This window comes from Crinia signifera, chromosome 2 (assembly GCF_055691185.1).
Source record: "Crinia signifera chromosome 2, ASM5569118v1, whole genome shotgun sequence".
NCBI classification, from domain to species: Eukaryota; Metazoa; Chordata; class Amphibia; order Anura; family Myobatrachidae; genus Crinia; species Crinia signifera.
In genome coordinates this window covers 373,510,211-373,536,668 of record NC_139218.1, presented here as the reverse complement: position 1 = coordinate 373,536,668, position 26,458 = coordinate 373,510,211, and the positions used below count along the sequence as shown (strand labels likewise).

The window sequence follows — 26,458 nt, the reverse complement described above, 5'->3', positions numbered from 1 at the left end:
GTTTCTTTTTAAACAGCCACAGAACCTGTGTAATTCATATGTGTCCGGAATGAAAGGGATGAGGTGGTCACTCTAGCTGAGTTCCACGCTGCTGCCCCCCAGAAGTGTAACAATACCTCCTCCCTTGTGGGGGCGCCGCCATTGTGTTTCGCCCAGAGCATTGGGTGGGTGATAGACGGGCTCACACAATCTGCTCATGCTGGAGGACAGCGGCTGGGACCTGAAGGCCGGATATCCATCACTGTCGCGGCCGGGTGCCGATGGTGGTCGCCGCCTCTGGTGGTCATGCCAGGGGCCGAGCGGTGTAAGTAAGTTTAATTTATATAGCGCACTTTCTCCAACAGGACTCAAAGCGCTTTACAGACATTAATAAACAATGCACATAATACATAGGATTTGGGTAGTATAGTCACAGACAAAAGAAACCCTTGAGCACACAGTAAGCAGAATGCAGGAGTGGTGCATCATTTTGGATAATAACTTCCATGGGTTGTGTACTCCACCCTGACAAGGAACCAGGTGCGGCAGCCATTTTAGGCGCTCTGCGTAGGATTACCCGGGGTGGAATAGATTATTCCTAAAAGAAATTACCAAAAATAGGTGATTTCAATGTATACTCAGGTCCATGTATTTTTCATCCCATCCACAAGTGCACCAGATGAGGCAGCCATGGTGGGCGCACTACGAAGGTTACACTGTAGGAGGCGAGCCATACAAGGACCCAATGCATATATTGGAAAGCAAATACTTGCGTGGTAGTATGTGAGGTGTGTCTGCATGTCATGGCCTGGTTCTGTGCCGCATCCCGAGATGGGTCCTCCTCCTCGTCAGTTCCGTTTCCCTCCTCAGTGCACCTCCTCAGTGGTCATACCGAGGCCGTGGCGGTGTGCCTGTCCCAGTCGGGGGTGGGGGATTGTGTCACCATGTCCCCTCCTCCGCTGTCTCCCCCTCCATCCTCCTCCCATCCACGGTACGCTCTTTTTCTGGGGCCCGAGGTGGATGGGAGCTCGCATGCGTGCAACCATCCCCGGTCCCCACATATAAATGTCTAATGGAGGTCATCCACAAGTCCCAGCAGACAATGGAGGTCATTGTCAAAGGAAAAGTAAGTGCAGCACAGTTGTGACATGACTACATAGTAGAAATGCGTTGAAATCAATTTTTCATGATCGGTAGATCAGTGAGGACCGGGGTGTTTAGGCTGTCAATCAGACTATTCATGGTAATATCTAACCAAGCAATGACCCAAGCTCCTAACTGCCATGTTACAGGCTGGGGGCCAAATGCACTACGCTTTAAAAAGTGATAAAATGGAGAATGATAAACAACCAGCCAATCAGCTCCTGCCTGACATTTTTCAAACACACTCTGTGATATGTCAGGCAGGAGCTGATTGGCTGGCTGTTTATCATTCTCCATTTTATCACTTTTTTAAAGCTTAGTGCATCTGGCCCTAAATATGAAGTATAGGGTCACTGCTTCGGTAAGATATTGTCATGAATATACCCCCATTAATCTAAAAGGGTTCCCGGGTTACCCGTTTACACTGCCCCTGAACACGTGTCTCACCCGTGTTCAATCCGGAGCATTTCCCAAGTTGAACTGAATCTTTGGACCTGGGTTATTTATTAATGGGCCAATTCACACCGAGGCCTGACCGGCAATAACTCGGGAAATGTTCTTGGTGTGAGAGGGGTATAAATAACATTTTAACCAGTGGCGGTTTTAACCTATGGGCTGCAGGGCTGCACCCCCCAGGTAAAATCCGCCACTATGTGAAGCTGGGAGACGGCACTGGCTTCACTGTGACTGGCAGTGGCTTCCTATTGGAAGTCCGACCTGCCAGTCACTCAAAGCTGTCCCATTAAGAGGTGTTCCCACCCTCCGAGATGCCTCTATATGTGACGCTGTGGTGCAGCCCCTAAAAACAGGTTCTGTGCATGCGTAGTACCGTGGACGATATTGCCCATGCGACGGACCTGGGACCATCAATACAATTCTACAGGTCTGCTCCCGAAGCCGCCCCATAGAGGCTGGGGCCAGCGCATGCCCAGTACCGAAGAGGCTACTGCACATTCGCCGGTCCTGAGATGATGATCGGGGCAAGTAGATGGAGGCAGCGGCGGGTTCCTGTGGGGTGGGGCATCTCAGCAGCCCCTCTCCTCCAACGAGGTAATAGCCGCCATTAATTTTAACGTAACAGATGGAACATGTGCTACAATATTGCTGCAGTAAGAATCACCAGATGTACTCAGCTATCCTGATAATCACTCATCGTTTGATCTAATGCAGAGCTTGTTCTCTTTATTCATTATCCGGCAATCTCCAAATTATCCGCGGATAAAGGTGAATCTCTAGCATCACTTAATATAATACGTGATTCCATTCCCTCCGTTATCTCTCGCTCTGCCTGCAATTCTCTCCCTGGCTCTTTTGAACGTCCTGCTCCAAATGTATTATATTCCAGACAACCCATAGGAACGCACATTTATTTATTATATTTGCCCACTGATATGGGAAGCGTCCTTTGTTGTTAGTTTACTGAGTTATGAAAGCCTTTTATTCATGCATCGGTGCAGCAGGCTTCCTGTAATCAGCTCTCAGGCAGCTGCTATGTGCAGTACGGGGAACAGAGGCAGCAATACCAATCATACAGTACATACCTACACGCAGGCTGCTCTCATACCCAATGCAGCCGCAATCTGTGCTCAGTATTACACAAGCCCCAACTAGTTCAATATTTCATTTTCTACAAGTGTGCTTCGAGCCATTTGTGTTTCTAGTAACCGCTGTATTCATTAATTCATATGTGGCGTTGTAGGTGTATGTTATTATTACTCTTCTTGTCGCTACAGGGTGTAGATGAAAATATTGACAATATATAGGTAGACATATGGTCGACGTACAGTAGGTTGACAGGGGATAAAGGCCAACCGTGACACCAAATTATTGGAAATGTGTATGCTCGTGGTGCATGCAGTCCACGTGGATCATAAATGGTGTGAAAAAAACTTGTGTGACACATGTGTGTCGACATTGTCATGTCAACTTTTTATAACTGTCAACCTTTCATCTGTGAACCTTTTATACCTGTATCCCGAATACTTGTGACCATATAGGGTCCACCAATTAACTGATAATCTATCACACGGAACCCATCGCGGCAATGTGCTGTTGGTACTTCTTCAGCGATGATACTATAGTATTAGTCACAAGCCTTCCTGCCCATATATCCCAGTGATTGATAAGCTGTATTTGCATGGTTATCTTAGTACATTGTATGTGCTTTGCATGTATGCAGGTAAAAGCAATAGCACATGTATAAGTGGTTACCATAAACCTAGCCCCGGGTATAATGATATCCTGAGTCCTGACTAATCTGTAAATTTGTCTCCACAGACTTCATAAATGTCATGTTTAAAAGTGGATTAAATGTTTTGAAAAAGGGCATGAGGTCAGCCGAGGGGAACATTACCCTGGGCCAATTAATGAATTTATTCCCAGCTAATTATATAGCGCGCACACATTCCGCAGTGTATTACTTTCCTCATATTTTTATTACTTCTCTCCCCTGGAGCCTTTGCCTCTCTTTCTTTCTATCAGGAGTGTTGCTAATTTCCTCCCTTGTCTCTTCTGCAGTGCCTCCCTTCTCAGTGGTTCTATTTACCTCCCTTTTCAAATCAGTAGTGCTTCTGCTTCCCCCTTCTCTCTCCTGCAGTGCCTCTGCTTTCCTCTCTTTTCTCTCCTGCAGAGCCTCCCTTGTCTCTTTTACAGTGCTTCCCTTCTCTCTTCTGCTGCACCTCTGCTTTACTCCCTTCTCTCTCCAGAAGTGCCCCTGTTCTCCCCTTTCTCTTGCAGAACCTCTGCTTTCCTCCCTTCTCTCTCCTGCAGCACCTCTGCTTTCCTCCCCTCTCATTCCTGCAGCATCTCCCTTTTCTCTTCTGCACTGCTTTCTTCCCTTCTTTATCATGTAGTGCCTCCCTTCTCTCTCCTGCAGCTCCTCTGCTTTCCTCTCTTCTCCCTACTGCAGCACCTCTGCTTTCCTCCCTTCTCATTCCTGCAACATCTCCCTTATCTCTTCTGCAGTGCCTCTGCTTTTTTCCCTTCTCTCTTCTGCAGTGCCTCCCTGTTCTCTCCTGATGCACTTCTGCTTTCACCATTCTCTATGTTGCAGCACCTCTGCTTCCCCCTTCTCTCTCTTGCAGCACCTCTGCTTTTCTCCCTACTTTCTTCTGCAGTGCCTCCCTTCTCTCTCCTGCAGCACCTCTGCATTCCTCCCTTCTCTCTCCTGCAGAGCATCTGCATTCCTCCCTTCCCCCTCAGGCAGCCCCACTTCTCTCTCCTGCAGCACCTCTGCATTCCTCCCTTCTCATTCCTGCAGCATCTCCCTTCTCTCTTCTGCAGTGCCTCTGCTTTTTTCCCTTCTCTCTTCTTCAGTGCTTCCCTTTTCTCTCCTGCTGCACTTCTGCTTTCACCATTCTCTATCTTGCAGCACCTCTGTTTCCTCCCTTCTATCTCCTGCTGCACCTCTAGTCTTCTCCCTTTTCACTTCTATAGTGGTTCTGCTTCCTCCTTCTCTCTTGCAGCACCTCTGATTTTCTCCCTACTTTCTTCTGCAGTGCTTCCCTTCTCTCTCCTGAAGCCCCCACTTCTCTCTCCCGCAGCACCTCTGCATTCCTCCCTTCTCTTTCCTGCAGCCCACTTCTCTCTCCTGCACAGCCTCTGCGTTTCTCCCTTCTCTCTCCTGCAGCACCTCCCTTCCCTCTCACGCAGCCCCATTTTCTCTCCTGCAGCACCTCTGCATTCCTCCCTTCTCATTCCTGCAGCATCACCCATCTCTCTTCTGCAGTGCCTCTGCTTATTTCTTTCCCCTTCTTTTTTCTGCAGTGCCTCCTCTTTTCCCTTCTATCTTCTGCAGTGCCTCCCTTTTCTCTCCTGCTGCACTTCTGCTTTCACCATTCTCTATCTTGCAGCACCTCTGCTTTCCTTCCCTCTCTCTCCTGCTGCACCTCTAGTTTTCTCCTTATTCACTTCTATAGTGGCTCTGCTTCCCCCTTCTCTCTTTGCAGCACCTCTACTTTTCTCCTTACTTTCTTCTGCAGTGCCTCCCTTCACTCTCCTGAAGCTGCCCCTTCTCTCTCCTGCACAGCCTCTGCGTTCCTCCCTTCTCTCTCCTGCAGGACCCCCTTCCCTCTCATGCAGCCCCATTTTCTCTCCTGCACCACCTCTGCATTCCTCCCTTCTCATTCTTGCAGCATCTTCCTTCTTCTCTTCTGCAGTGCCTCTGCTTATTTCCCCTTCTTTTTTCTGCAGTGCCTCCCTTTTCTCTGCTACTGCACTTCTGTTTTCAACATTCTCTATCTTGCAGCACCTCTGCTTTCCTCCCTTTGCTCTCCTGCAGTGCTTCTGCATTCCTCCCTTCTCTCTCCTGCAGCGCCTCAGCATTCCTCCCTTCTTTTTCCTGCAGCATCTTTTCTTTCGTCTCTTCTCTACTACAGCACCTCTGCTTTCTTCCATTCTATCTCCTGCAGCCCCTCTACTGTCTTCTCTTCTTTCTCCCGTAGTGCATCCCTTCTCTCCATTGCAGCACCTCTGCTTTCTTCCCTACATTCTCCTGTAGTGCCTGCCTTATATCTTCTGCAGCTAATCTGCTTTCCTCTCTTCTCTCTACCACAGCACCTGTGCTTTCTTCCGTTCTCTCTCCTGCATCTCCTCTGCTTTCCCTCCTTCCTTTTCCTGTAGTGCTTTCCTTATCTCTACTGCAGCACCCTAGCTTTCCTCTCTTTTACAGCTCTTCTGCTTTCTTCCTTTCTTTATCCTGTAGTGCCTCCCTTTTCTGCTGCTGCTCCTCTGCTTTCTTCTCTTCTCTCTCTACTGCAGCACCTCTGCTTTCCTCTCTTCACCCTACTGCAGCACCTCTCCTCTCTTCCCTTCTCTCTCCTGCAGGCTCCCTCCCCCCCCCCCCTGAAAAGCCAGAGTCTATTTTGCAGAACTGCTAATTATTTTGTCTATATAATTGATATAACAACTATCACCCTAGTCACTAGTAAATCTATTTTATTGTATGAATATATTCTACACAGATGCCACATGGTATATGGATGCGGAGGTAAGTGGGGGCTTGTGCTGTACATCCAGGCAAGACGCTATCACAGCTTGTAGGTATCCTCAGAGCTTGTTACAAAGAGAGAGGAAATCAAATCCATTTATCTTTATTTGAAATAATGCTGCTATCAGACATGAAGACGGATTGAATTGTAAAAATGTGTAGCCGATGTATCTACATGGATGAGTCCCTGATTTTAATCATATAGAATCAGACAACATAAACACAGCTGGTGATGAATCCTCATTCACCACAAACCGGAGATGTCAGTTCCTATGGCCAGCCGTGCTTAACAGTTAAATGCAGTTAAAAGTACAAGTCAGGCAATTACGCTCATTGTGATCAATTTAATAGAAAAAAAAAAAAAACAGAAATATTCTGTAAAGATAAGAACTGATTGTGATTCATGCAACTCCGCTGTCAGCAGAAAGTACAGAGAATAAAGAGAAAGGATGAAAAGATTCTGGAAATCCAGTCAATTCTAAATATTTGCAATAAAACTATGAATGCATTAATACCAGTGTCACGTGGTTAGTGGTTAGGTAAGTAGAAGGAAAGAAGAACGAGGGCCCTTATTCTGGTTCACTTGCAAAGGCAAATTCCTTCTCAAATGGGCAAAACCATGTGCACTGCAGGTGGGGCAGATGTAACGTGCAGAGAGAGTTCGATTTGGGTGAGTTATTTTGTTTCTTTGCAGGGAAAATACTGACTGCTTTATTTTTACACTGAAATATAGATCTCACTTTGAAGAAAACCCCCACCCAAATCTAACTCTCTCTGCACATGTTACATCTGCCCCACCTGCAGTGTACATGGTTTTGTCCATTTGAGAAGGAATTTGCCTTTGTGAGTGAACCAGAATAAGGGTCTAGGAGTATATCAGCTGCACCCAATTCCCCAATCATAGGTGTGCACACATTAGGCCTGATTCTGGTTCACTTGCAAATGCAATTTCTCTCTAATGGAAAAAAATTATATGCACTGCGGGGGGGGGGGGGAGTTACTTTTGGCTGTTATTAAGTTTCTGTGCAGGGTAAATACTGGCTGCGTTATTTTTACACTGCAATGTAGATATCAGTTTGAAGTACAAACCCCACCCAAATCGAACGCTCCCTACAAATGTTATATCTGCCCCCCCCTGCAGTGCATATGGTTTTGTCCATTAAAGAGAGAATTAGATTTTGCGAGTGAACCAGAATCAGGGCAAATAAAAGATATCATTAATGACCAATATCGTTATTGTTGCCCTTCCTCCTGGACAAACAATATAGAGCATACACGCTGAATGATATAACGTTAAGAATGCGTTCTCCCGTGGGCCGTTAAAGAGGGATCAGTATGAAATCCCGGCATTCGGAATCCCGGCGGTTGAAATACCGATGCCGAAATCCCAACCGCCGCAATGCTGACAAGGGGGGGCCGTGAATCGCACACACGCCCCCCCCCCCCCCCCCCCTGCGGGCTCGCTGCGCTCACCACGCAGCGGGCCCGGTGCATCGCTACGCTCGGCACAATATTTTATTCTCCTTCTATGGGTGTCGTGGACGAAGTGCCGGCATTGCGGGGGTCGGGATTCCGGCATTGGTATTTCGACCATCTGGATTCCGACCACCGGGATTTTGAACGCATCCTGATAAAGACTTTTGTGTCGTTTTCACAGAGATCTGCGAATGCACAGTAAAATAATTAGAAAAAATGGCCCAAGTCAAAGTCTTCTTTTCTTGGTGCAGGAGACGGCAAGAGGGGGGGCCCCGCAAAAGCAAATTCTCTATTTAATGAACAAAACCATGTGCACTGCAGGTGGGGCTGATGTAACGTGCAGAGAGAGTTAGATTTGGGTGAGTTATTTTGTTTTTGTGCAGGGTAAATACTTTCTGCTTTATTTTTACACTGCAATATACTGTAGATATCAGTTTGAAGTACACACCCAACCCAAATCTAACTCTCTGCACGTGTTACATCTACCCCACCTGCAATGCAACATGGTTTTGTCCATTGGAGAGAGAATTTGCTTTTGCGAGTGAACCAGAATCAGGCACAAAGACTGTACACAGGGCCCCTCCTCCCTTAAACCATCCCTGCAAACACACATTAAAAAATACAGAAATGAGCAAACCACATAAAATGAAATACAATGCAATACTTCTATGATTATTCCATTCAAGACTTAAACTACTGTATACAAAGTTGCATAACAAAATGACACATTACCAATGACATTGTGCTTAGACGAGTACCTTATTCATCTCAGAGTCGTCCTGTAAGCTTTTTGAGTGGCAGGAGAACATTTTGTGAAAAAGAGACTTAATCATTAGTGCGATGTAGAGGAACGATTTGGGACTCGGAACCAAGTTGAACGGAACGGGGAGGGTTCTCCCTTCCTCAAAGTAAGAGAACCAAAGCTTGGCCCTTGCAAACTTCCACTCAACGTCAGAGTCATCCTGAAACAGACACAGAGAGTCCCAGTCAGCTTATTAATGCTGTATATTTTCCTGTTAGACACTTCAGCCCTGATCAGAGCACGCAACCCAAACGCAACCCCGATGTTGCAACTGTTTCTGAAAACCCTTATGATGCATGTATTACATATAGCTTCAGCACAGAGGAGCTGTTGCGATAGATTCAGGTGGCGTCAGAAAGCTGACAGAAATAGGAGGCCAAGGTCAGAGGGAGATACTGCACCTTCCGTAGGGCTGGTGCAAGTGGTTGACGGTGGTATGTAATGACTAGAGACAGGATTATATGCATTTGCATATTTTGCCCATTCTCACTGGTTATTGCATATTTTACCTAAAATCTAGTGATGGTGCATATTGTAGGCCCCGCCCCCTTTCCACCCGCGAGTCACAGCACTGCTTTGCCCTGCTGCTGCTGGCCAGGTAGTGGTAGAGTGTGCAGGCTGGAGCAATATGTGCGCAGTGTGGGGAACCTTGGATGTACGCTATGTCTGACACTGCTCTAGGCTGCCAATCCATGTTGATAAAAGTCAGTCGGGGTGGATGCCATTATGAATCTTAGCCTGCCCCTGGCCTGGGACTTTACACTAAGAGACAGACTTCTGCAGCAGAGGAGGCGGGCTGATGGGTTGTGATATCATGCGGCGCGGAGGAAATGCTGTGTCACAGTAAGTATGCGGCGCAGGGAGGAAGCCTTCCACTGCGCCGCTCTCACACGCCATGCTGACATTTGATCCATCAGCGCTGGAGATGAGGGTCCATGTAGTTGATACAAGTAGAGTTTTGGATGCTGCAGCAGCCAGGAAGAAAAAAAATCCTGTGTACAGCACTAGACATCTGCAGATGCTGTGGGCCTATTTTTGAGGTTTATTTGCAACTACAGGTTGAGTATCCCTTATCCAAAATGCTCGGGACCACGAGAAGTTTGGATAATGGATTATTCCGTATTTCGGAATATTTTAATATTTCAATGATGTATCTTGAGGTATCTTGCATTTATGCTGTACATATACATCAAACACTTGAAATAAACACAAATATATTTTATTTGTGCATAAAACAAGGTTTCAAAACATGAAACAAAGTTTGTGTACAATCTCAGGCACTGAATTAAAATGCCAAGCAATCATTGTCTTGTACATATATAGTGCCAGTTACATGTCATGTCCTCAGTAGTGCTGTTACAGATGTCCCCAGTAAGTTTTTAGCCCAAAAAAAATTTTTTGTTCACTTTCTGGAATGTCTGGTTTTCGGAATAATTCGGATAACGGATATTCGGATACGGGATACTCAACCTGTAATTGTATGCTGATTTTTAAATAAATAAGTTAAAAAGTTCCTCTTTTATTATTTAATGTATAGCATATTTTAACACTTTTCATGCATATTTCAAGGTTTTTATGTTGCATATAATCCTGTCTCTAGTAATGACACAGCAATCATTATTACAGCGCATGTGGGCTCTAAAAGTGTGCGTCTCAGTCCTTGAGCATTTGGCAACATGACTGTACAGAAGGGAAGGTGTCTGTCACACCACATGCATATACTCGCAGGGAGGGGGATGCCAATGGGCGCTGCTGCAAGCACTTTTGTGAGCAACTTAGAATCAGCTTCTCTAGTCCTACTAGTAAGTCTACTTTGTGGACAATCTCTCGTGCCTCAGCAGCTGCGCATGTAGGAGCCTCCGTATGCATTGAGCATATAGGGGACATCTACGCTGTCAGCTGGGTAAGTGTAATTGGCTGCTCGTAGGATAAGTGTTCCATAGAAATATAGGTGGAAATGTTTGTCTCTCAGAGGGGGGACCGTACACAGAGCTCTATCTGACTGTGCCACAGAGACAGCCAGTGCCATGGCGCGCAGGCATTGATGGTGGATCCTTTCACAAGCAGATGGATAGGGATGTGGTCTCAAGCTGCCAACTCTGAGTCCAGGTACAGATCCATATTTAGGGGGTAATTCAGGTTTTTTAATGGGCAAAACCATGTGCACTGCAGGTGGGGCAGATGTAACATTTGCAGAGGGATTTAGATTTGGGTGAGTTATTTTGTTTCTGTGCAGGGTAAATACAGATGGATCCGGGCTCCCTCTTGCTGGCGAACCGACAGAATGTCACCGCTGGCGATCCGCCAGCAGCCCGGCTCTCCATCTGACTGAGACGCGCGTGCGTCTCACGCGCACTCGCGTCTCAGTGTCCGTGCGGCGGGGCGACGTGAACCTGTTCGTCTCTGCTTCAGGGAGACGGACAGGGTTAGGGGAGGGGGGGTGCAGGGAGGCGGTGGGGACCCCGGGTGACCGCCGACAAGCCGGGGGGGACCCAGGGGAAGCCGTCGGAAGGGGACGCGTGCGCATCTCATGCGCGCCCATCCCCTTTCGCAGATACAGATGGCGGGGGATGGCGGATGGCGTCACCATCGCCATCCCCTGCAAAGAAGAGACCCGCTCCATCTGTACTGACTGTTTTATTCTTGCACTGCAATTTAGATTTCAGTTTGAACACACCCCACCCAAATCTAACTCTCGCTGCACAGCGATGATAATGAGAAACATTTTCCACCAATCAATAATATCCTTCCTTTTATGTGACTATGCTGCCCCATGATTCCCGCCACACAGTGTTGTACCTAGGGCCGCAGAGAGGGGGAGCGGGTACTAATTACCTTCCCCCTCCATCCCTCCTGGGCAGCAGCACACACCTACCTACAGCATGTGCTGTGCTGACAGCAGGCTCAGCAGGAGATTCTCACTAACAGCGTAAGAGAGCTAATGCTGAGCCTGCTGTCAGCACAGCACATGCTGTAGGTAGGTGTGTGCTGCTGCTGCTGAGGGATGAGGGGGTGACAATAACACCCCCCCCCCTCCCCCCCCTCAACTTTAGAGTTTTTCCCCAGAAACATTTTGGGGGCGTGGCCTAATCGCAAGAGGTGGTCACACCTCCCACAATTAGACCACGCCCCAAAATGTTACAGGGGTCCAGCATACCTCTAGACGGCCCTACTTGTACAAAATATGTGTCTTATTCGCATGGCCTCTCCCACAATGTACAATGCATGGGTGCCCTGGACACTGCCGCTGGCATTAACAATGTACGCAGCAGTTGTAAGCAACTGGGATATTACCCTGGGTAAAAAAAAACAAAAGACAGAAGATAGTGTGCCGAACCCGTGCTGCGATTTGCTTCATGTGGATGTTTATACCAACACCAATGCGGCAAAGATAATAATCCCAAAAACCAATACAGTGGATGCAGCTACAATGCAATAAGGAGGCTAAATTAACCCTTTGAGTGCCGTCGTTGCTGTGAGCGATCCTCATAAAATTTGCTAAAAATGCCAGCGTTGCTCATAGCAACTGTTACTGCACCCAAAAAGAGAATTTTTACACCTATTCTGACAAATTTCTTTTTCACTCAATGAGAGTCCGGGAATGACAGATAATCTAAGTCGCACCATACGTAGGGTCATTAAGTTGTGGTTGGATTTGCTGCGTTGATAGCAAAGTACCAACTATCGGTACTTGCGCATGTGCAGGTCCCATTCCGCGCATGCGCGAACAGGTCCTGCAACAACGGCTGCAGAACGGCATCAAATGGTCGGTAAATGACTCGTCTGATGCTTTTTGGGGACTTGAGGGGGCAGTGACAGCCTATGTTTCTCCACATTACCCCATGGGTCCCACAGCCGGCCAATGGTGTTGGAGATGATCCAAAACTGCATCCTAGGTTGCGGTTCGGATCAGTAATGCAGCAGGTGGCGCCCCCTACTGTATTAACATTTCTGTGGTATTGTTGATACTTCCATGTAAGCAGCAGCCAACCACATATTAATGATCCCCAAGGTGCAAAAAGCACTGGGGAATGCGGACACGTCTGTAAGTGAAAATATGACTGAAATATGCGCTAGTCGCAGCTTATATTTGTTATCGGGTTTTTACCGCATTTTGATATGCAGCAAAACCCGCACGGTGGGTTTTCGCTGCCGGGGGTATCGACGGCAAAAGCTGGTGATACCCCATAGACGCCTATGGGCTTCTTAACGCAACCCACGCTGCCCCGCACCGACCACAGCGACTCGCGCCGACCCCCCCTCACCTGTGTCCGGGCAGCACAGCACTGTGCTGCCCAGACCTGTGACCTCCTCCCTGCACTGAAAATCATCTTCCGGGTGCAGGGAGGAGGAGGAGAGTCCCCCCTGCAGCAGCAGCAAAATTAGCCGGGAAAGGGAGGGAGGGGGAGCCGCCGGGACCCACCGCGCATCGCCAGCTCACCGCAAAAGATAGCTCTAAACGCAAGAGTTATCTTTTGCCATAATTATCGCAAATTTTAGAGCATATACGATAATTATGTTAGCAGTAGCCGGCGATGTGCGGCAGTAAGGGGGTGCAGATGTTAGAGAATCCCCCCCACAGTAAGAAAATATGCAAAGTATGCCCCAAAAATGGCCATACATACAAATCTGCCGCAGACCCAAAATATTTATTTTTTCGGATTCGTTTTTAACATAGCATGTCTTACTGATTCATCTCAACGTTGTCAAATAACTTGTATTGTTTGACATCGTGCAGAGCCCGTCTGTGTCATAAATGTGTCTCTACCTCCTGATCCGTGCACATTCCTGGCACTACACTGACTACAAGATCGGCGCTGTTATTATCGGCGCTGTCTTATTGATGAGCATCACTTTTCAGCCACGTTCAAAATAGAATCTGATGGAGCCACAACAAACGCGAATGACATTAATGAGAGATGGGATAAATGTTCCTGGCGTTAATTCACAAGACGGCGGTGATTTTCTGTACTGAGTGCGTGCGTTAGGGAATGACACCAATTATTTGTATTTCTTTTGAACGCAGAGGCCGTCTGACACGGCTGGAAATACGCTTTAATGATCATATTACTGGCTGTGATTCACTGTATTGGGTGATTGTTATATGCCACATATAAGTCATTTGCCTCACTCTCCTAGCCGGAGAAGCCTGGGTGAAGCCTGGGTGATGGCAGATGTGCTAATTACAGTATATATTTCAGTGGCATAATTATCAAAACCGCGCCCCCCCCCTCCCCCCCCCCCCAGTAAAGATAACAAACACCCCCTTCCCCACCGCATGCCCCCATGCCTTACTTTCCGCTGTTTCAGAGAACTGTCTGCTCTATGGGGGCGGACATTTTATGATGGTTCATTTTAGCAGAAGCCAGGAGGGGAGCCGGCTGTGGGTCCCTGGCACTGAAGGACAGCGGAAAGTAAGGCACGGGGGCATGCGGTGGGGAGGGGGGTGTTTGTTATCTTTACTGGGGGGGGCGCTGCCAAAATTTTCGGCGGTGGGGGGCTCGGTTTTGATTATTATTATTATACATGTTTGGCATTACAATAGCCCCGCAGACCCCCAGCTCCCGCACTTACACAGCGCCCCCCCCCCCTCCCCTGCGCGACCACGGGGTCTGCGGGGCTATTGTTACGCCACTGATATATTTGCTAAATACGCAATTTAAATGATTTATTATTAGGTCAATAGGTCGACCACTATTGGTTGACAGGCAAAACTTCGACCATGAAAAGGTCAACATGGCCCAGTTTGGCAGTGGCAGAAGTTCGACACAAGCAAAAGGTCGGAATGGAAATTGTCAACACGGGAAAAGGTTGACGTAAATTTTTCACGTTTTTGTGTCTATGTCGACATTGGTGGGCATAGACACCATATGAGGGCACCGCTGCGCTCGCCATGCTTCGGGCACGGTGCCTCGCTGTGCTTGCCACATTATTATTCCCCCCTATATGCCCACTTGGATCGTGAAGTAAGAATAAGTAGTTTAAAAAAAAAAAGAAAAATCATGTTTCTGTGTTGACCAATCAACATGTCAACCTTTTGCTTGTGTCAACATTTTGTAATTGTCAACCTACTGTAGACCATGTTCACCCTTTTCACGTGTCAACCTATTGCCTGTAGACCAACCTATTGACTGTCGACTTAGACACTGTCAACCCATTGCCCAGATACCAGTGAAAACAATGGGGGTCATTCAGACCTGATCAGCAGCCCAGCGTTCAGGTAAACGCTGCCCCACCGGAGTCTCTCCTGTCTCTCTGCAGGGGTGGGGGGAAATCACTCACCATCGAATGAATCACCGTGGGGAGAAGGAGGTCTCCATCCCAAGGTCAGGTGCCACCTGCGGTTTCCCAGGAACTCCAAGAAACGCCGGTATGCTGTCCGTAAACGTCCGCTGGCTGTAAATCACCTTGCAGAAGGCCAGCGATGGCTTTGTTTGCAGGGGGACCCCGCATATGCGCACCACGTACCATGCCCAGTGATTGGGTCTGAATGACCCCCAAGAGGTCAGTATTAATTTCCATTCTACACTCTAGTTGGATCAGTCTGCAGCACACGGTAATGGTGCACATAAGCGTGTTCTACGAGGGGTGCCGATTAGCTGGAAGTCCCCCTTCCTGGCTACCGGAGACTCAACAGATCCAACAGGCGCCTCCTCTGATAGACGGGGCTACATATCAACCAGGAGTTATTTACATGCGCTGACAGCTTGTGACGGGGTGTTGATGAGTGATTAGGGTGCTCAAAGCCTATCTGTCATTCAGAGAAACTCAAATGTTGAATCTAGGCAGGATTCCAAGCTGTAGTCCAAGGGCTCATAACCTTTTAAGGTAAGAGTCTACAGTAAATGATGTCTCTGCATCAGCTTTGTCACTCAAGTCTCAAAGTTTCTTATTAAAGGTAAAAGTACCACGATTCACGGCTTTTTGGGGGAGGGGGCAGAGCTAAATATGCACATAGTGTCATTTTAGCCCTGTCCTCTCATCAAGGACCCTGAAATAGCGGTGTTTGCAGAACTGGGGGCGGGGCTTAATGACGTCTACATCAGGTCCCGCCCCCCGGAGTGCTGGTGACAGTCTCCTCCCCAGGAGTTTGAAAGTGTACAAGTATGCGCTTATGTGGTGTAACTGCTGTAATTGTAGTTGCCATCCACTAGGGGGATCAATTGTTGGCGAATATCACTGTGGCACATTTCCAAGAATTGTAAGCCAGACTATTGATGAAACTACTTTGGGGTGACTGGCAAGAGCTGAATTCCCCCTTCTGTATCTTCATATTTAGACCAGTGTGAGTTTTCAGTGAGACTTTTGGTACAATGTGACGACAGATGTACATGATATTAGTATACCACTAGTGTCTATTGCGCACCTCTCAGACTTACCTCTATCTCTTGGAAGCTGTTGTTGATCATTGCAATGAGCATGTTTAATAGGACAATCACCATAGTCACGTTATATACCCCGTACAGGACATAACCGATATTTTCTATAAACTTGTGTCCATAGTTGATGACAACCGATTTCACTTCAGAAAGTCCAAAAATGGCCCAGAACAAAGTCTTAAAACTTTCTTCAACTCTTGAAGGAGAAAACAGAAAAATCTCTGTCAGATTGTCAGCTCTTCTGCAGGAAATCTGAGGCGATAGATTAGCAGTAAATTACAGGGAAACTATGATTGATCAATGGCGGCAGAAAAGGTTTGAGCCCCAATTCTGCAAGGCATTTATCAGAATACTGGAGGACAACATCATGGGGCTTATTCTGAGTCGGAGGCAGATGCGGCCATCTTTGTGTTTTTATCAGTATTCGGAGATGGTGTAAGCAAGCTGACTGACTAACAAATTAAGGGCCTGGTTCAAACATGTTTGCTATGCTGCATGTATTCGCAGGTAACGCTGCCAGCCACCCCACCAAACGCCCGCTCCCCCACCAGCCAAATCCCCGCATTAGCATTGCGAGTGGGTGTGTACACTTCCACATCCCCTCCTAACCACCTAATTATTTTTCTCCCATTCGCAGATAAAAGTACTTCTAAACTGACTTTTATCATGGTCGCAGATGGCTGAAGTCATGTGACGTCAGCCACCCGGCCCAAGCAGAGAACACCACGCCTGCGTTCCCATGATGCCGCTCCCTGCCCTACTCACACGAATGCAGCTGCGATTTTTGTGATACTTGCTGAAGGCGTTCTGCACATGCGGAATTACTGAATACTAGCAGCAGCAACAAAACCAGAATATGTAATTCATTGCTGGTGCTATCCTACTAGCCGTAGGAAAAGCTAAGGCAAAGACCATGCTGGCATTTGCCTGTACCAAAGGAGACATTTAATATGAACAGTTGAGGAGCAGTAAAACTAAAGCTGAGGTTTGTACAATTACATACTCAAATCAATTGAACTGTTGCTATTGTGTGAGTTGTAATTGTGTAATTTGCAGACATCCACGCGGACTATGAGATGCGCTGCCATGGCTCTCCCGGAGATTCCTCAGGACCTCTCACAGGCAAGAACCTTCCTGAGGTTGTAAACAACATTGTGTGGGTTCGGCAGCTCCAGCTGAAGGTAGGAAACGTATGGGCTGAGCCCTGTAATCTCAGGCGTAGCTTTAGTCATCGCTGACTCCTCATTGTATTCTGTATACACTGCATCGCTACTGCTTCCTCATATAGACCGAGCCTTGGTATCTCAGGTGTAGCTTTCGTCATCGCTGACTTATCATTGTACTAGGTGATTCATCGCGCCCTACGGGCGCTCTTCACACCGTCGTAAGGGGCTGCGCCCCCTTAATTTGTGAACGTTTGTATATGAGAAATATGGTTAGAATTGTATGAAAGGTGCCCTGTATTGCAACTTAGGTGTCCGCGAATCGCGGGAGGGGGGGTCGCGGAGGGTGCCGCGAATTGCAGGAGGGGGGGTCGCGGGGGGTGCCGCGAATTGCAGGAGGGGGGGTTGTGGGGGGGTGGATGCTGCGAATCGCGGGAGGGGAGGGATTGCAGAGAATCGCGGGAGGGGGGTCGCGGGGTGGGTTGCCGCAAATCGCGGGAGGGGGGTTACGGGGGCGGGGGTTGCGGCGAATCATGGTAGGGGGGGGTCGCAGGGGGTGTGCCGTGAATCACGGGAGGGGGGGTCACGGGTGGGGTGCCGAGAATCGCGGGGGGGTGTGTGTGTGCCGTGAATCGCGGGAGTGGGGGTTGCGGGGGGGTGGGGGGGTGTGACGCGAATCGCCACAAGAAAAAATCAACACAGAAAGGTCAACACATGTAAATGTTGACATAAGTGTGGCACTTCATTGGTGTCCATGTCGACACATGAGAATGAATATGAAAACATTCAAAAAATGAAAAAAAAAAAACACTTCAAAAACTCATGTCAACCTTTTTCATTGTCGACCATAGCCATGTCAGTGTTTTCCATGTGCAATTTAATTCTGGAGCTGCCGCGAATCGCGGGGGGGGGGTGCCGCGAATTGCGGGAGGGGGGGTCGCGGGGGTGGGTGCCGCGAATCGCGGGAGGGGGGGTTACGGGGCGGGGGTTGCGGCGAATCATGGGAGGGGGGGGTCGCGGGGGTGTACCGTGAATCACGGGAGGGGGGGTCACGGGGTGGGGTGCCGAGAATCGCGGGGGAGGTGTGTGTGTGCCGTGAATCGCGGCAGTGGGGGTTGTGGGGGGGGGGGGTGTGACGCAAATCGCCACAAGAAAAAATCAACACAGAAAGGTCAACACATGTAAATGTTGACATAAGTGTGGCACTTCATTGGTGTCCATGTCGACACATGAGAATGAATATGAAAATATTCAAAAAATGAAAAAAAAAACTTCAAAAACTCATGTCAACCTTTTTCATTGTCGACCATAGCCATGTCAGTGTTTTCCATGTGCAATTTAATTCTGGAGCTGCCGCGAATCGCGGGGGGGGGGGGGGGGTGCCGCGAATTGCGGGAGGGGGGTCGCGGAGGTGGGTGCCGCGAATCGCGGGAGGGGGGGTTACGGGGCGGGGGTTGCGGCGAATCATGGGGGGGGGGGGTCGCGGGGGTGTACCGTGAATCACGGGAGGGGGGGTCACGGGGTGGGGTGCCGAGAATCGCGGGGGAGGTGTGTGTGTGCCGTGAATCGCGGGAGTGGGGGTTGTGGGGGGGGGGGGGTGTGACGCAAATCGCCACAAGAAAAAATCAACACAGAAAGGTCAACACATGTAAATGTTGACATAAGTGTGGCACTTCATTGGTGTCCATGTCGACACATGAGAATGAATATGAAAATATTCAAAAAATGAAAAAAAAAACTTTAAAAACTCATGTCAACCTTTTTCATTGTCGACCATAGCCATGTCAGTGTTTTCCATGTGCAATTTAATTCTGGAGCTGCCGCGAATCACGGGGGGTGCCGCGAATTGCGGGAGGGGGGGGTCGCGGGGTTGGGTGCCGCGAATCGCGGGAGGGCGGGGTTCACAGGGGTTCCGGTGGGGGGTTGCCGCGAATTGCGGGAGGTGGGGGGTCACGGGGGGTGCCGCGAATCGCGGGGGGGGGGGGTTGCGGGGGGGTGTGACGCGAATCGCCACAAGAAAAAATCAACACAGAAAGGTCAACACATGTAAATGTTGACATAAGTGTGCCACTTCATTGGTGTCCATGTTGACACATGACAATGAATATGAAAACATTCAAAAAATGAAATAAATCTTCAAAAACTCATGTCAACCTTTTTCATTGTCGACCATAGCCATGTCAGTGTTTTCCATGTGCCATTTAATCCTGGGGCTGCCGCGAATCGCGGGGGGTGCCGCGATTTGCGGGAGGGGGGGGGGATTGCGGGGGGTGGGTGCCGCGAATCGCGGGAGAGCGGGGTTCATGGGGGTTCCGGCGGGGGGTTGCCGCGAATTGCGGGGGGGTGCCGGGGTGCCGCGAATCGCCGGAGGGGGGGTTGCGGGGGGTGTGACGCGAATCGCCACAAGAAAAAAATCAACACAGAAAGGTCAACACATGTAAATGTTGACATAAGTGTGGCACTTCATTGGTGTCCATGTCGACACATGAGAATGAATATGAAAATATTCAAAAAATGACAAAAAAAACTTCAAAAACTCATATCAACCTTTTTCATTGTCGACCATAGCCATGTCAGTGTTTTCCATGTGCAATTTAATTCTGGAGCTGCCGCGAATAACGGGGGGTGCCGCGAATTGCGGGAGGGGGGGTCGCGGGGGTGGGTGCCGCGAATCGCGGGAGGGCGGGGTTCACAGGGGTTCCGGTGGGGGGTTGCCGCGAATTGCGGGAGGTGGGGGGTCACGGGGGTGCCGCGAATCGCGGGAGGGGGGGTTGCGGGGGGGTGTGACGCGAATCGCCACAAGAAAAAATCAACACAGAAAGGTCAACACATGTAAATGTTGACATAAGTGTGCCACTTCATTGGTGTCCATGTCGACACATGACAATGAATATGAAAAAATTAAAAAAATTAAAAATAAATCTTCAAAAACTTATGTCAACCTTTTTCATTGTCGACCATAGCCATGTCAGTGTTTTGCATGTGCCATTTAATCCTGGGGCTGCTGCGAATTGCGGGGGGGGGGGTGTGCCGCGAATCGCGGGAGGGGGGTCGCAGGGGGGGTGCCGCCAATCGTGCAAGGGGGGGTCGCGGGGGGGTTCTTTTTGCCGCGAATCGCGGGAGGGAGGTCGCGGTGGGGTGTTTTTTCCGCGAATCGGGGGGGTCACGGGGGAGGGTTTGCCGCGATTCGCGGGAGGGGGGGGTCGCGGGGTGGTGGTTATGCCGCGAATTGCGGGAGGGGTCGTGGGGGGGTTCTTTTTGCAGCGAATCGCGGGAGGGGGGGTCGCGGGGGTGTTTTTGCTGCGAATCGCGGTAGGGGGGGTCGCGGGGGAGCGGGTGTTTTTGCCGCGAATCGCGGGAGGGGGCGCACGGGAGGGGAGGTTTTGCCGCAAATCACGGGAGGGGGGCGCTCACCTGGTGGCTGTGGAGTAGCAGTGCTGGGCAACATGGGAAGGCAGTGGGTGTCTGGCACTGTCTGTGGGCTCACTGGGCTGGTTCTCTGTCACATACCTCCCAACATGACCCTCTCCAGGAGGGACACAATGCTCTGTTTCTAGACTTCCCCTTAATGTATGATTGCCATCACCTGAATGTATGATTGCCATCACCTGTTTTAAACAGGTTAATTTCTCAGAAAGGTGTTCAGCACAGATGAAGGCAATCACACATTAAGAGGAAAGTCCAGGAACAGAGCGTTATAGACACAGACACCCACTTTGAGTGACAGATGTAGCCAAATATATAGGAGATGCCCGAAGCATATTTACTAATTCCCTATACTTAAAGAATGGCCAGATATATATCTCTTCAAATGTGTCACCTGTGCCACTTTCACATCGCTAAAGGCAGGTCGGACCCGGGATTTTGATCCTGCCTCTGACCAAGGTCCGACCCTTTCACATTAACCCGGGTCGACCTTTATACAAAGGGGCGACCAGAGTTTAACTGTTCTCATAACCCTGGCTGAATTGCTGGGTTGGTTTATCCGGGTTATTCAGTTTGGTGCTTTCACATTGAACCTCGACTCGGGTTCACCTAGCAACAACCAGGGTTATACAGTAGGTGAGGTGTGAAAGGGGTTCTATTTTTCTGCCAATGTATCTTACTTGACCAGTTAAATGTACATCCTACACAAATTATAAATGGAATCTAATACCAATACCGAATATGCAATACGTATCAACGATTGCCATACGATGACATCACAATTGTTTTTTTGGTTGTTTTTTTTTTTTCAATCTGCTGAATTAGCAAATACATATTAGTTGTGGGTTAAAATGTGCAGAATTATCACCTACAGAGGTGAGGCTGATATCTTTTAACTTCTAAAATCAGCTTTATAAGTATTCTACCTGCCGGTCAAAATTATGGAACACTGAGGAGCAATGTTACCATATAATAAATAAAATTGACTGGCTGGGGTGGCTGGGGTGGCTGACTGACCTCATCCCTGCTCCCTGGCCCTGCCCTCCCGGTGACTGATGGTTGATGTTACCAATGGCAAAGTTTAGGCGGCAGTGGGGGCAGGACTTAAGTATAGGGCAGGGCTTAAGTCCCGTTCTGGCAGAGAACTGCAAGTGGCAGTTTACAATCCTGCAGCTCATCAGTCAAACCTGACACTGATGATTTGAATCGCATGCATAGAATACATAAGATTTGCATCAGACGAATACAAAGACAATATAACAAATAAAGTTTGTGTGTCTATAAAAACAAAGAGAAAAAACTGAAAGAAGCGAATGAAAATCACATTTTTAACAAATTTGCAACTTACGTGGTAAAGGCATCATTTTGTTTAGCTCCCAGATAGTAGGAATAAAGGTTAAACATTCCAATCATAAAGGCCACAAACACCATGATAAAGATCACCATGAATTTGAAGATGTCTTTTACAGTCCTTCCTAGTGATATCTGCAGAGGTCCAAAGCTTTCGTTGGCTGGTAGAATATAGGCAATCCTGGAGAAGCTCAGAACCACAGCAATTGCGTAGAGGCCTTCGGATATAATCTGTGGATCTGATGACAGCCACTTTATTCTGGCTGGAAGAGAGTAGGACAAAAATACCCATAAGTACAACTAAATTCACTACCTCCTCTACAATCTGCTATTTCTATGCGCACGTCGTTCCCAAGGTGATGGACAGGAAGAAGGCATCCGGGGATGGAAATCGGACATTTAGCGGGAGTGCTAAGAAAAATGCTAGGCATGCTGGGAAAAATTGCTGGGAGTGTCAGGGAAAACGCAGGCATGCCTAAGCGTTTTAGGGAGGGTGTTTGACGTCAGCAACAGGCCGGATATGCCTGTATTCATTGAAGCTACAGAGTAATGGGCCCCATACATCAGCAATCACAATTTATGGATTTCCAGATACAGGGATTTTTTGGCCAGATAAATGGATTCTACAATCTATCTGACTTTGCCCACACATTACAGATTTATTTCAGTGATCGGCAGATTTTTCCATCTAAAGATTGCATCTTCATATCTGGAAATTGCCCATTAGATTGTCATTTCAGCGGTTCATAATGTTAATAGATGAAGAAGACGAATTGGGAATGCCCACACATATAAAAAAGATCTGCAGATAATACCAGATTATTAAACATGTTTAAAAACCTGATTAAGCAATCGATTGGCGATTTTGATTGGGATTGCCAAAAGGGGGAGCCCACACATCTAAAAATTAATTGTGGCAATCATCTCCATATCTGAAAATTGTCACAATTAATTGCTGATGTATGGGGCCCTTAAGTCTCTGGCTACTTTCAATGGTGAACCTGTAGCGATGGGTTTTGGACATATTCGCAAAAAGATTTGCAGCTGTACACATCCATATGCACAGCAAACACAATGATTCCTGAGGTGGGGTTTCACTCTAGTGGGGCGGCGTCTTAACTGAATGCTGCGAATTCATGGCCATGCAAGTAGGTCTGAATTACCCCCTCTTTTCATTATATAAATGCCTATACTAGGTACCTACACATTATTACTATACTAAATAAATAAACTACAGATATGTGGGGAGTCTTCTTTGTGTTTTGGTTTTGCAAACCCCCCCCCCCCCTTTGAGTATTTAGGTTTGCAGTTCGAATTTAACATCTGAGTCTTGGGTTTAGGATTTCTTGAAAGTGGATAAAAACAGCTCAAATCGTGTCATTTTCTAATCCAAAACTTGATATGTTTTTTTAAAAACTGAATTCCGAACCGGCAGGAAGAATAGAATTGGGACTCGCTCTGGTTCGGATTTACGCAGGAGATCCAAATCGGATCTGCAAATTTCAGGGGGGGGGGTTGGATTTCCAAAGAACCGGTCCGCACATCTCTTTACTTAAACACAGGATAGCCACCATATGTAATAACAAACAAACACGGAACACTTGGCAGCAGAAATCTCTTATACTGTATTTCATTGTATCCAGTATTTATAACCATTACGGTGTGTTTGCATGAAGTTATTAATGTATTTTCTGAAATGAGTTAAAAGCATTGCGAATGGATTCCACTATATTGTATTTATGCTATCATCACTATGGGCCTGATTCAGACGTGTGTGCTAGGCGGCATATGTTTGCTGGCCGCCCCCACTCTGCTCACTACGGAGCGAATGGTCCGGCGAGTGTGAAACTCTTTCCCTCCCAGGTTTTGCGCATATACATATTCGCACATGTGTAGTGTTCAGCTTTTACAGCGGGCAGGGCGCCGGGGGGCGGACCAGGCCCGCCGACGTCACAGCTGGGGGTGGTCCCAGGCCGCCGACGTCACAAGAGGGGCATGCCTGGGCCGCCACCATCATGAAAGGGGGCGGGCCCAGTCGCCGTTGTCTCCAAAGGGGGCTGGCCCGGCCCCTCCGAAGTCACTGTGCTGCCGGGGGAAGCGCTGGGCATCGCCGTCTACGGTTGCTGGGCTTCCCCGTGAGGCTGTTTCAGCGGGACGCTGCTAGAGGGGCAGGGCGCATTTTGCCCTTTAAAAATAGGGCAGGGCGCAGCGCCCCGCTAAAACAGCCTAGCGGGAACACTAATGTGGAAACACCGACCATCGGGGACAGCCCATTACGAATGGGTCTGAAATGGTCCCTATACTGGTAAAATAATCCTTGCAATAAAGGTACATTATATTAGAAAGTACAATTACTTTGCTCAACTTGGACTTGTCGGTTCCAGTATTTCGGTGGCACCTGCATTGAACTGGTCTTTAGTAAATGATGGACAATCTTTAGCAAACTGCTTAGAAAATGCTTCGTTTGCAATAAGACTAAACATAAATACAGCTCCGGCGCACATCTACGGTCAGTTATAACAGACAACACACAATGTAATAAAGGATTAAGCGAAAGGCTATAAATGTCTGTAATGTTCTAGCTACACCGCGCTCACCCAGGGTGTAGTATTTAATTTCCGGAGGCAGCGTGGCAGTTGTCAAGTCTTTAATGTTCTCATCATCGTCAACAAAGTTCTGTGCCCGAGAGGCGTGCCAAAACGCCATGAACCTGGCGATGAACGAAGCGGCAAAGATCGCCAGCATTCCGAAATCCAGGATATTCCACAGCTCGAAAATGTATTCCCGCGGCCCTTGAGACCAGATCTCTTTACACTCTGCCCAGATCATACCTGTGGGAAAGAAGTAACGGTCGTCAATCGTATCAATTATTTCCAGACACTTAACAAAGTAATCCAGATACTAAACATAGCGCAAGGAACAGATGTACGCTTCATTCACTCTGAGAGGATGCAAATCATTCTGGCACAGTCTGCTTACCACATTACGCTGGCTCCATAAATATTATGATTGCCGCTTAGATTGCAAATGTTATTATTTGAAACGTTATTGTGGCAATGTGTAATACCAGCAGGATGTGCAGGATTTTGTGTAAGTCTGGCCAGGTTTTTAAAGCGGCAATCATTTACACGGCAAAATCAACCTGGTGATGTTGTGTAAATGATTGCCGCTTTAAAAATCCAGCCAGACTCACGCGGAATCCCGCACTTCCCGCTTCTTGCAGGCTATTACACCCAGCCTATTATATTTCTATATGTATGAATGCATATATATAACACATCTACATTTGATTTAAAGATGCCCATCACTAATTAGCAGTGGAGGTAATTATTTTGAGGGAAGAGTCAACACTTTTACGCATGTATTAGGATAATTTCAGCCCACAAAATGGCACATACAATCGCTCGTTCGACCGCAATGACAGCGGACGGATCAGACGTGTAGCACCTCTGATCAGAGGACAACTACTCAAACGAGAGGGAGTGCGCATTGTGCACACGATGTGCACGCAATCCGGCGCACGGCCAGTAGAGATTGGACAGTTGGGTCCAATCTCGTTTATGGGTTTGGGGCCCTTAAGCCTGATGGCCTTTAAAACCTGAGGCTACAGGAAAGGACCCCGCTTTATGTATGCAGGTTACTTGCAAGAGAGAGTTGTACATCAATGATTGCTATGGCCATTATTTCTGTTTCTCCGCTGTGTTTCCTTATCCGAATTTCCCATTTGGTCAATAAAATTGTATGGCTTTTTAATAAACGCTGCAGTCTTGTTATTCCATTAGTTTCCTGTTAAGTTTTGTAGAGGGTTTTAATGGGTATACTGTAAGTTATTGGGGCACTTAAAGGATCCCCAGGCATTTCAAAGTATTGTCCCTCTCACTCATTTAACTCTGTGTAGTACTATATAAAATGTGAATATGATTGCACATGAGCTGTGCAGTTTGCGTGTCCACATGCAACTTAGCTGGTCCCAAACCTTTACTGATTGTGAGCACCAGGTTATATAAAACGTAGATCATGGCAGAGTACAACTGGGCTGGTAACGTTGGCGGGCACTACAGTCCAATGCCATCTCGCCATCCACCAGTACCCAGAAAGAACAGGGTTAGCATGGTGCCTGCCACCTGGTAGGGAAGAAAATCCTGATATCGGGTGAGTGAGTGGATGGAGAATGGAGGGTATCCAGTCAACAGCTCCACAGTCAATAAGTCGACACCTTATTGACAACATGGTCAAAAGCTCAACATGGTCAAATGGTCGACTTGGTAAATGGGAAACATAGGAAAAGATTGACAGCTCTTTGGCCGGTTTCACACACTCCGGCTCCTGCCGGACGGCGAAATCCCACACGGCCAGGGAGCCGTGCCGCACACATTAGTTGTGAATGGACACTATTGTGTCCATTCACATGGGACGGCCCGGCCGCACGGCTGCAGCCGGATCCCGCCACTGGAAGGGACGGCTGCCGGGCTGTGGCCATCCCTTCCATGATAAACTAGTGTGTGCTGCACAGCTTCCTGGCCGTGACGGATTTCACCGTCCGGCAGGAGCCGGAGTGTGTGTAACCGGCCTGTGGATGCTTCCAGTTACCAGTACAATGCTTTACCAGCTATTGGAATTATCGAATTCTTCAGCACGAGGGTCAGTTGACTTCTAATATGAGTGTTCCAATGTATTTCTATGACAGTCACTGTCACTGTCAGTGGACCATACTCGTTGACTTCTGGTCTGCCCGATCCAAGAGAGTGGTGTG

The 26,458-nt window shown here is 48.1% G+C and overlaps 1 protein-coding gene across 1 annotated transcript in view; it reads right to left on the bottom strand.

Annotated features, from left to right (window-relative positions):
- The window catches only part of TRPC6 (transient receptor potential cation channel subfamily C member 6), a 191,652-nt gene that overhangs the window by 14,124 nt on the left and 151,070 nt on the right, over window positions 1-26,458 (bottom strand). The window contains exons 6-9 of the mRNA XM_083170079.1: window positions 24,303-24,536; window positions 21,704-21,968; window positions 15,767-15,962; window positions 8,344-8,547 (exon numbers count right to left, since the gene is read on the bottom strand). Of these exons, the coding sequence (XP_083026205.1) occupies window positions 8,344-8,547; window positions 15,767-15,962; window positions 21,704-21,968; window positions 24,303-24,536 (899 nt within the window). The remainder of the gene's footprint in view (window positions 1-8,343; window positions 8,548-15,766; window positions 15,963-21,703; window positions 21,969-24,302; window positions 24,537-26,458) is intronic.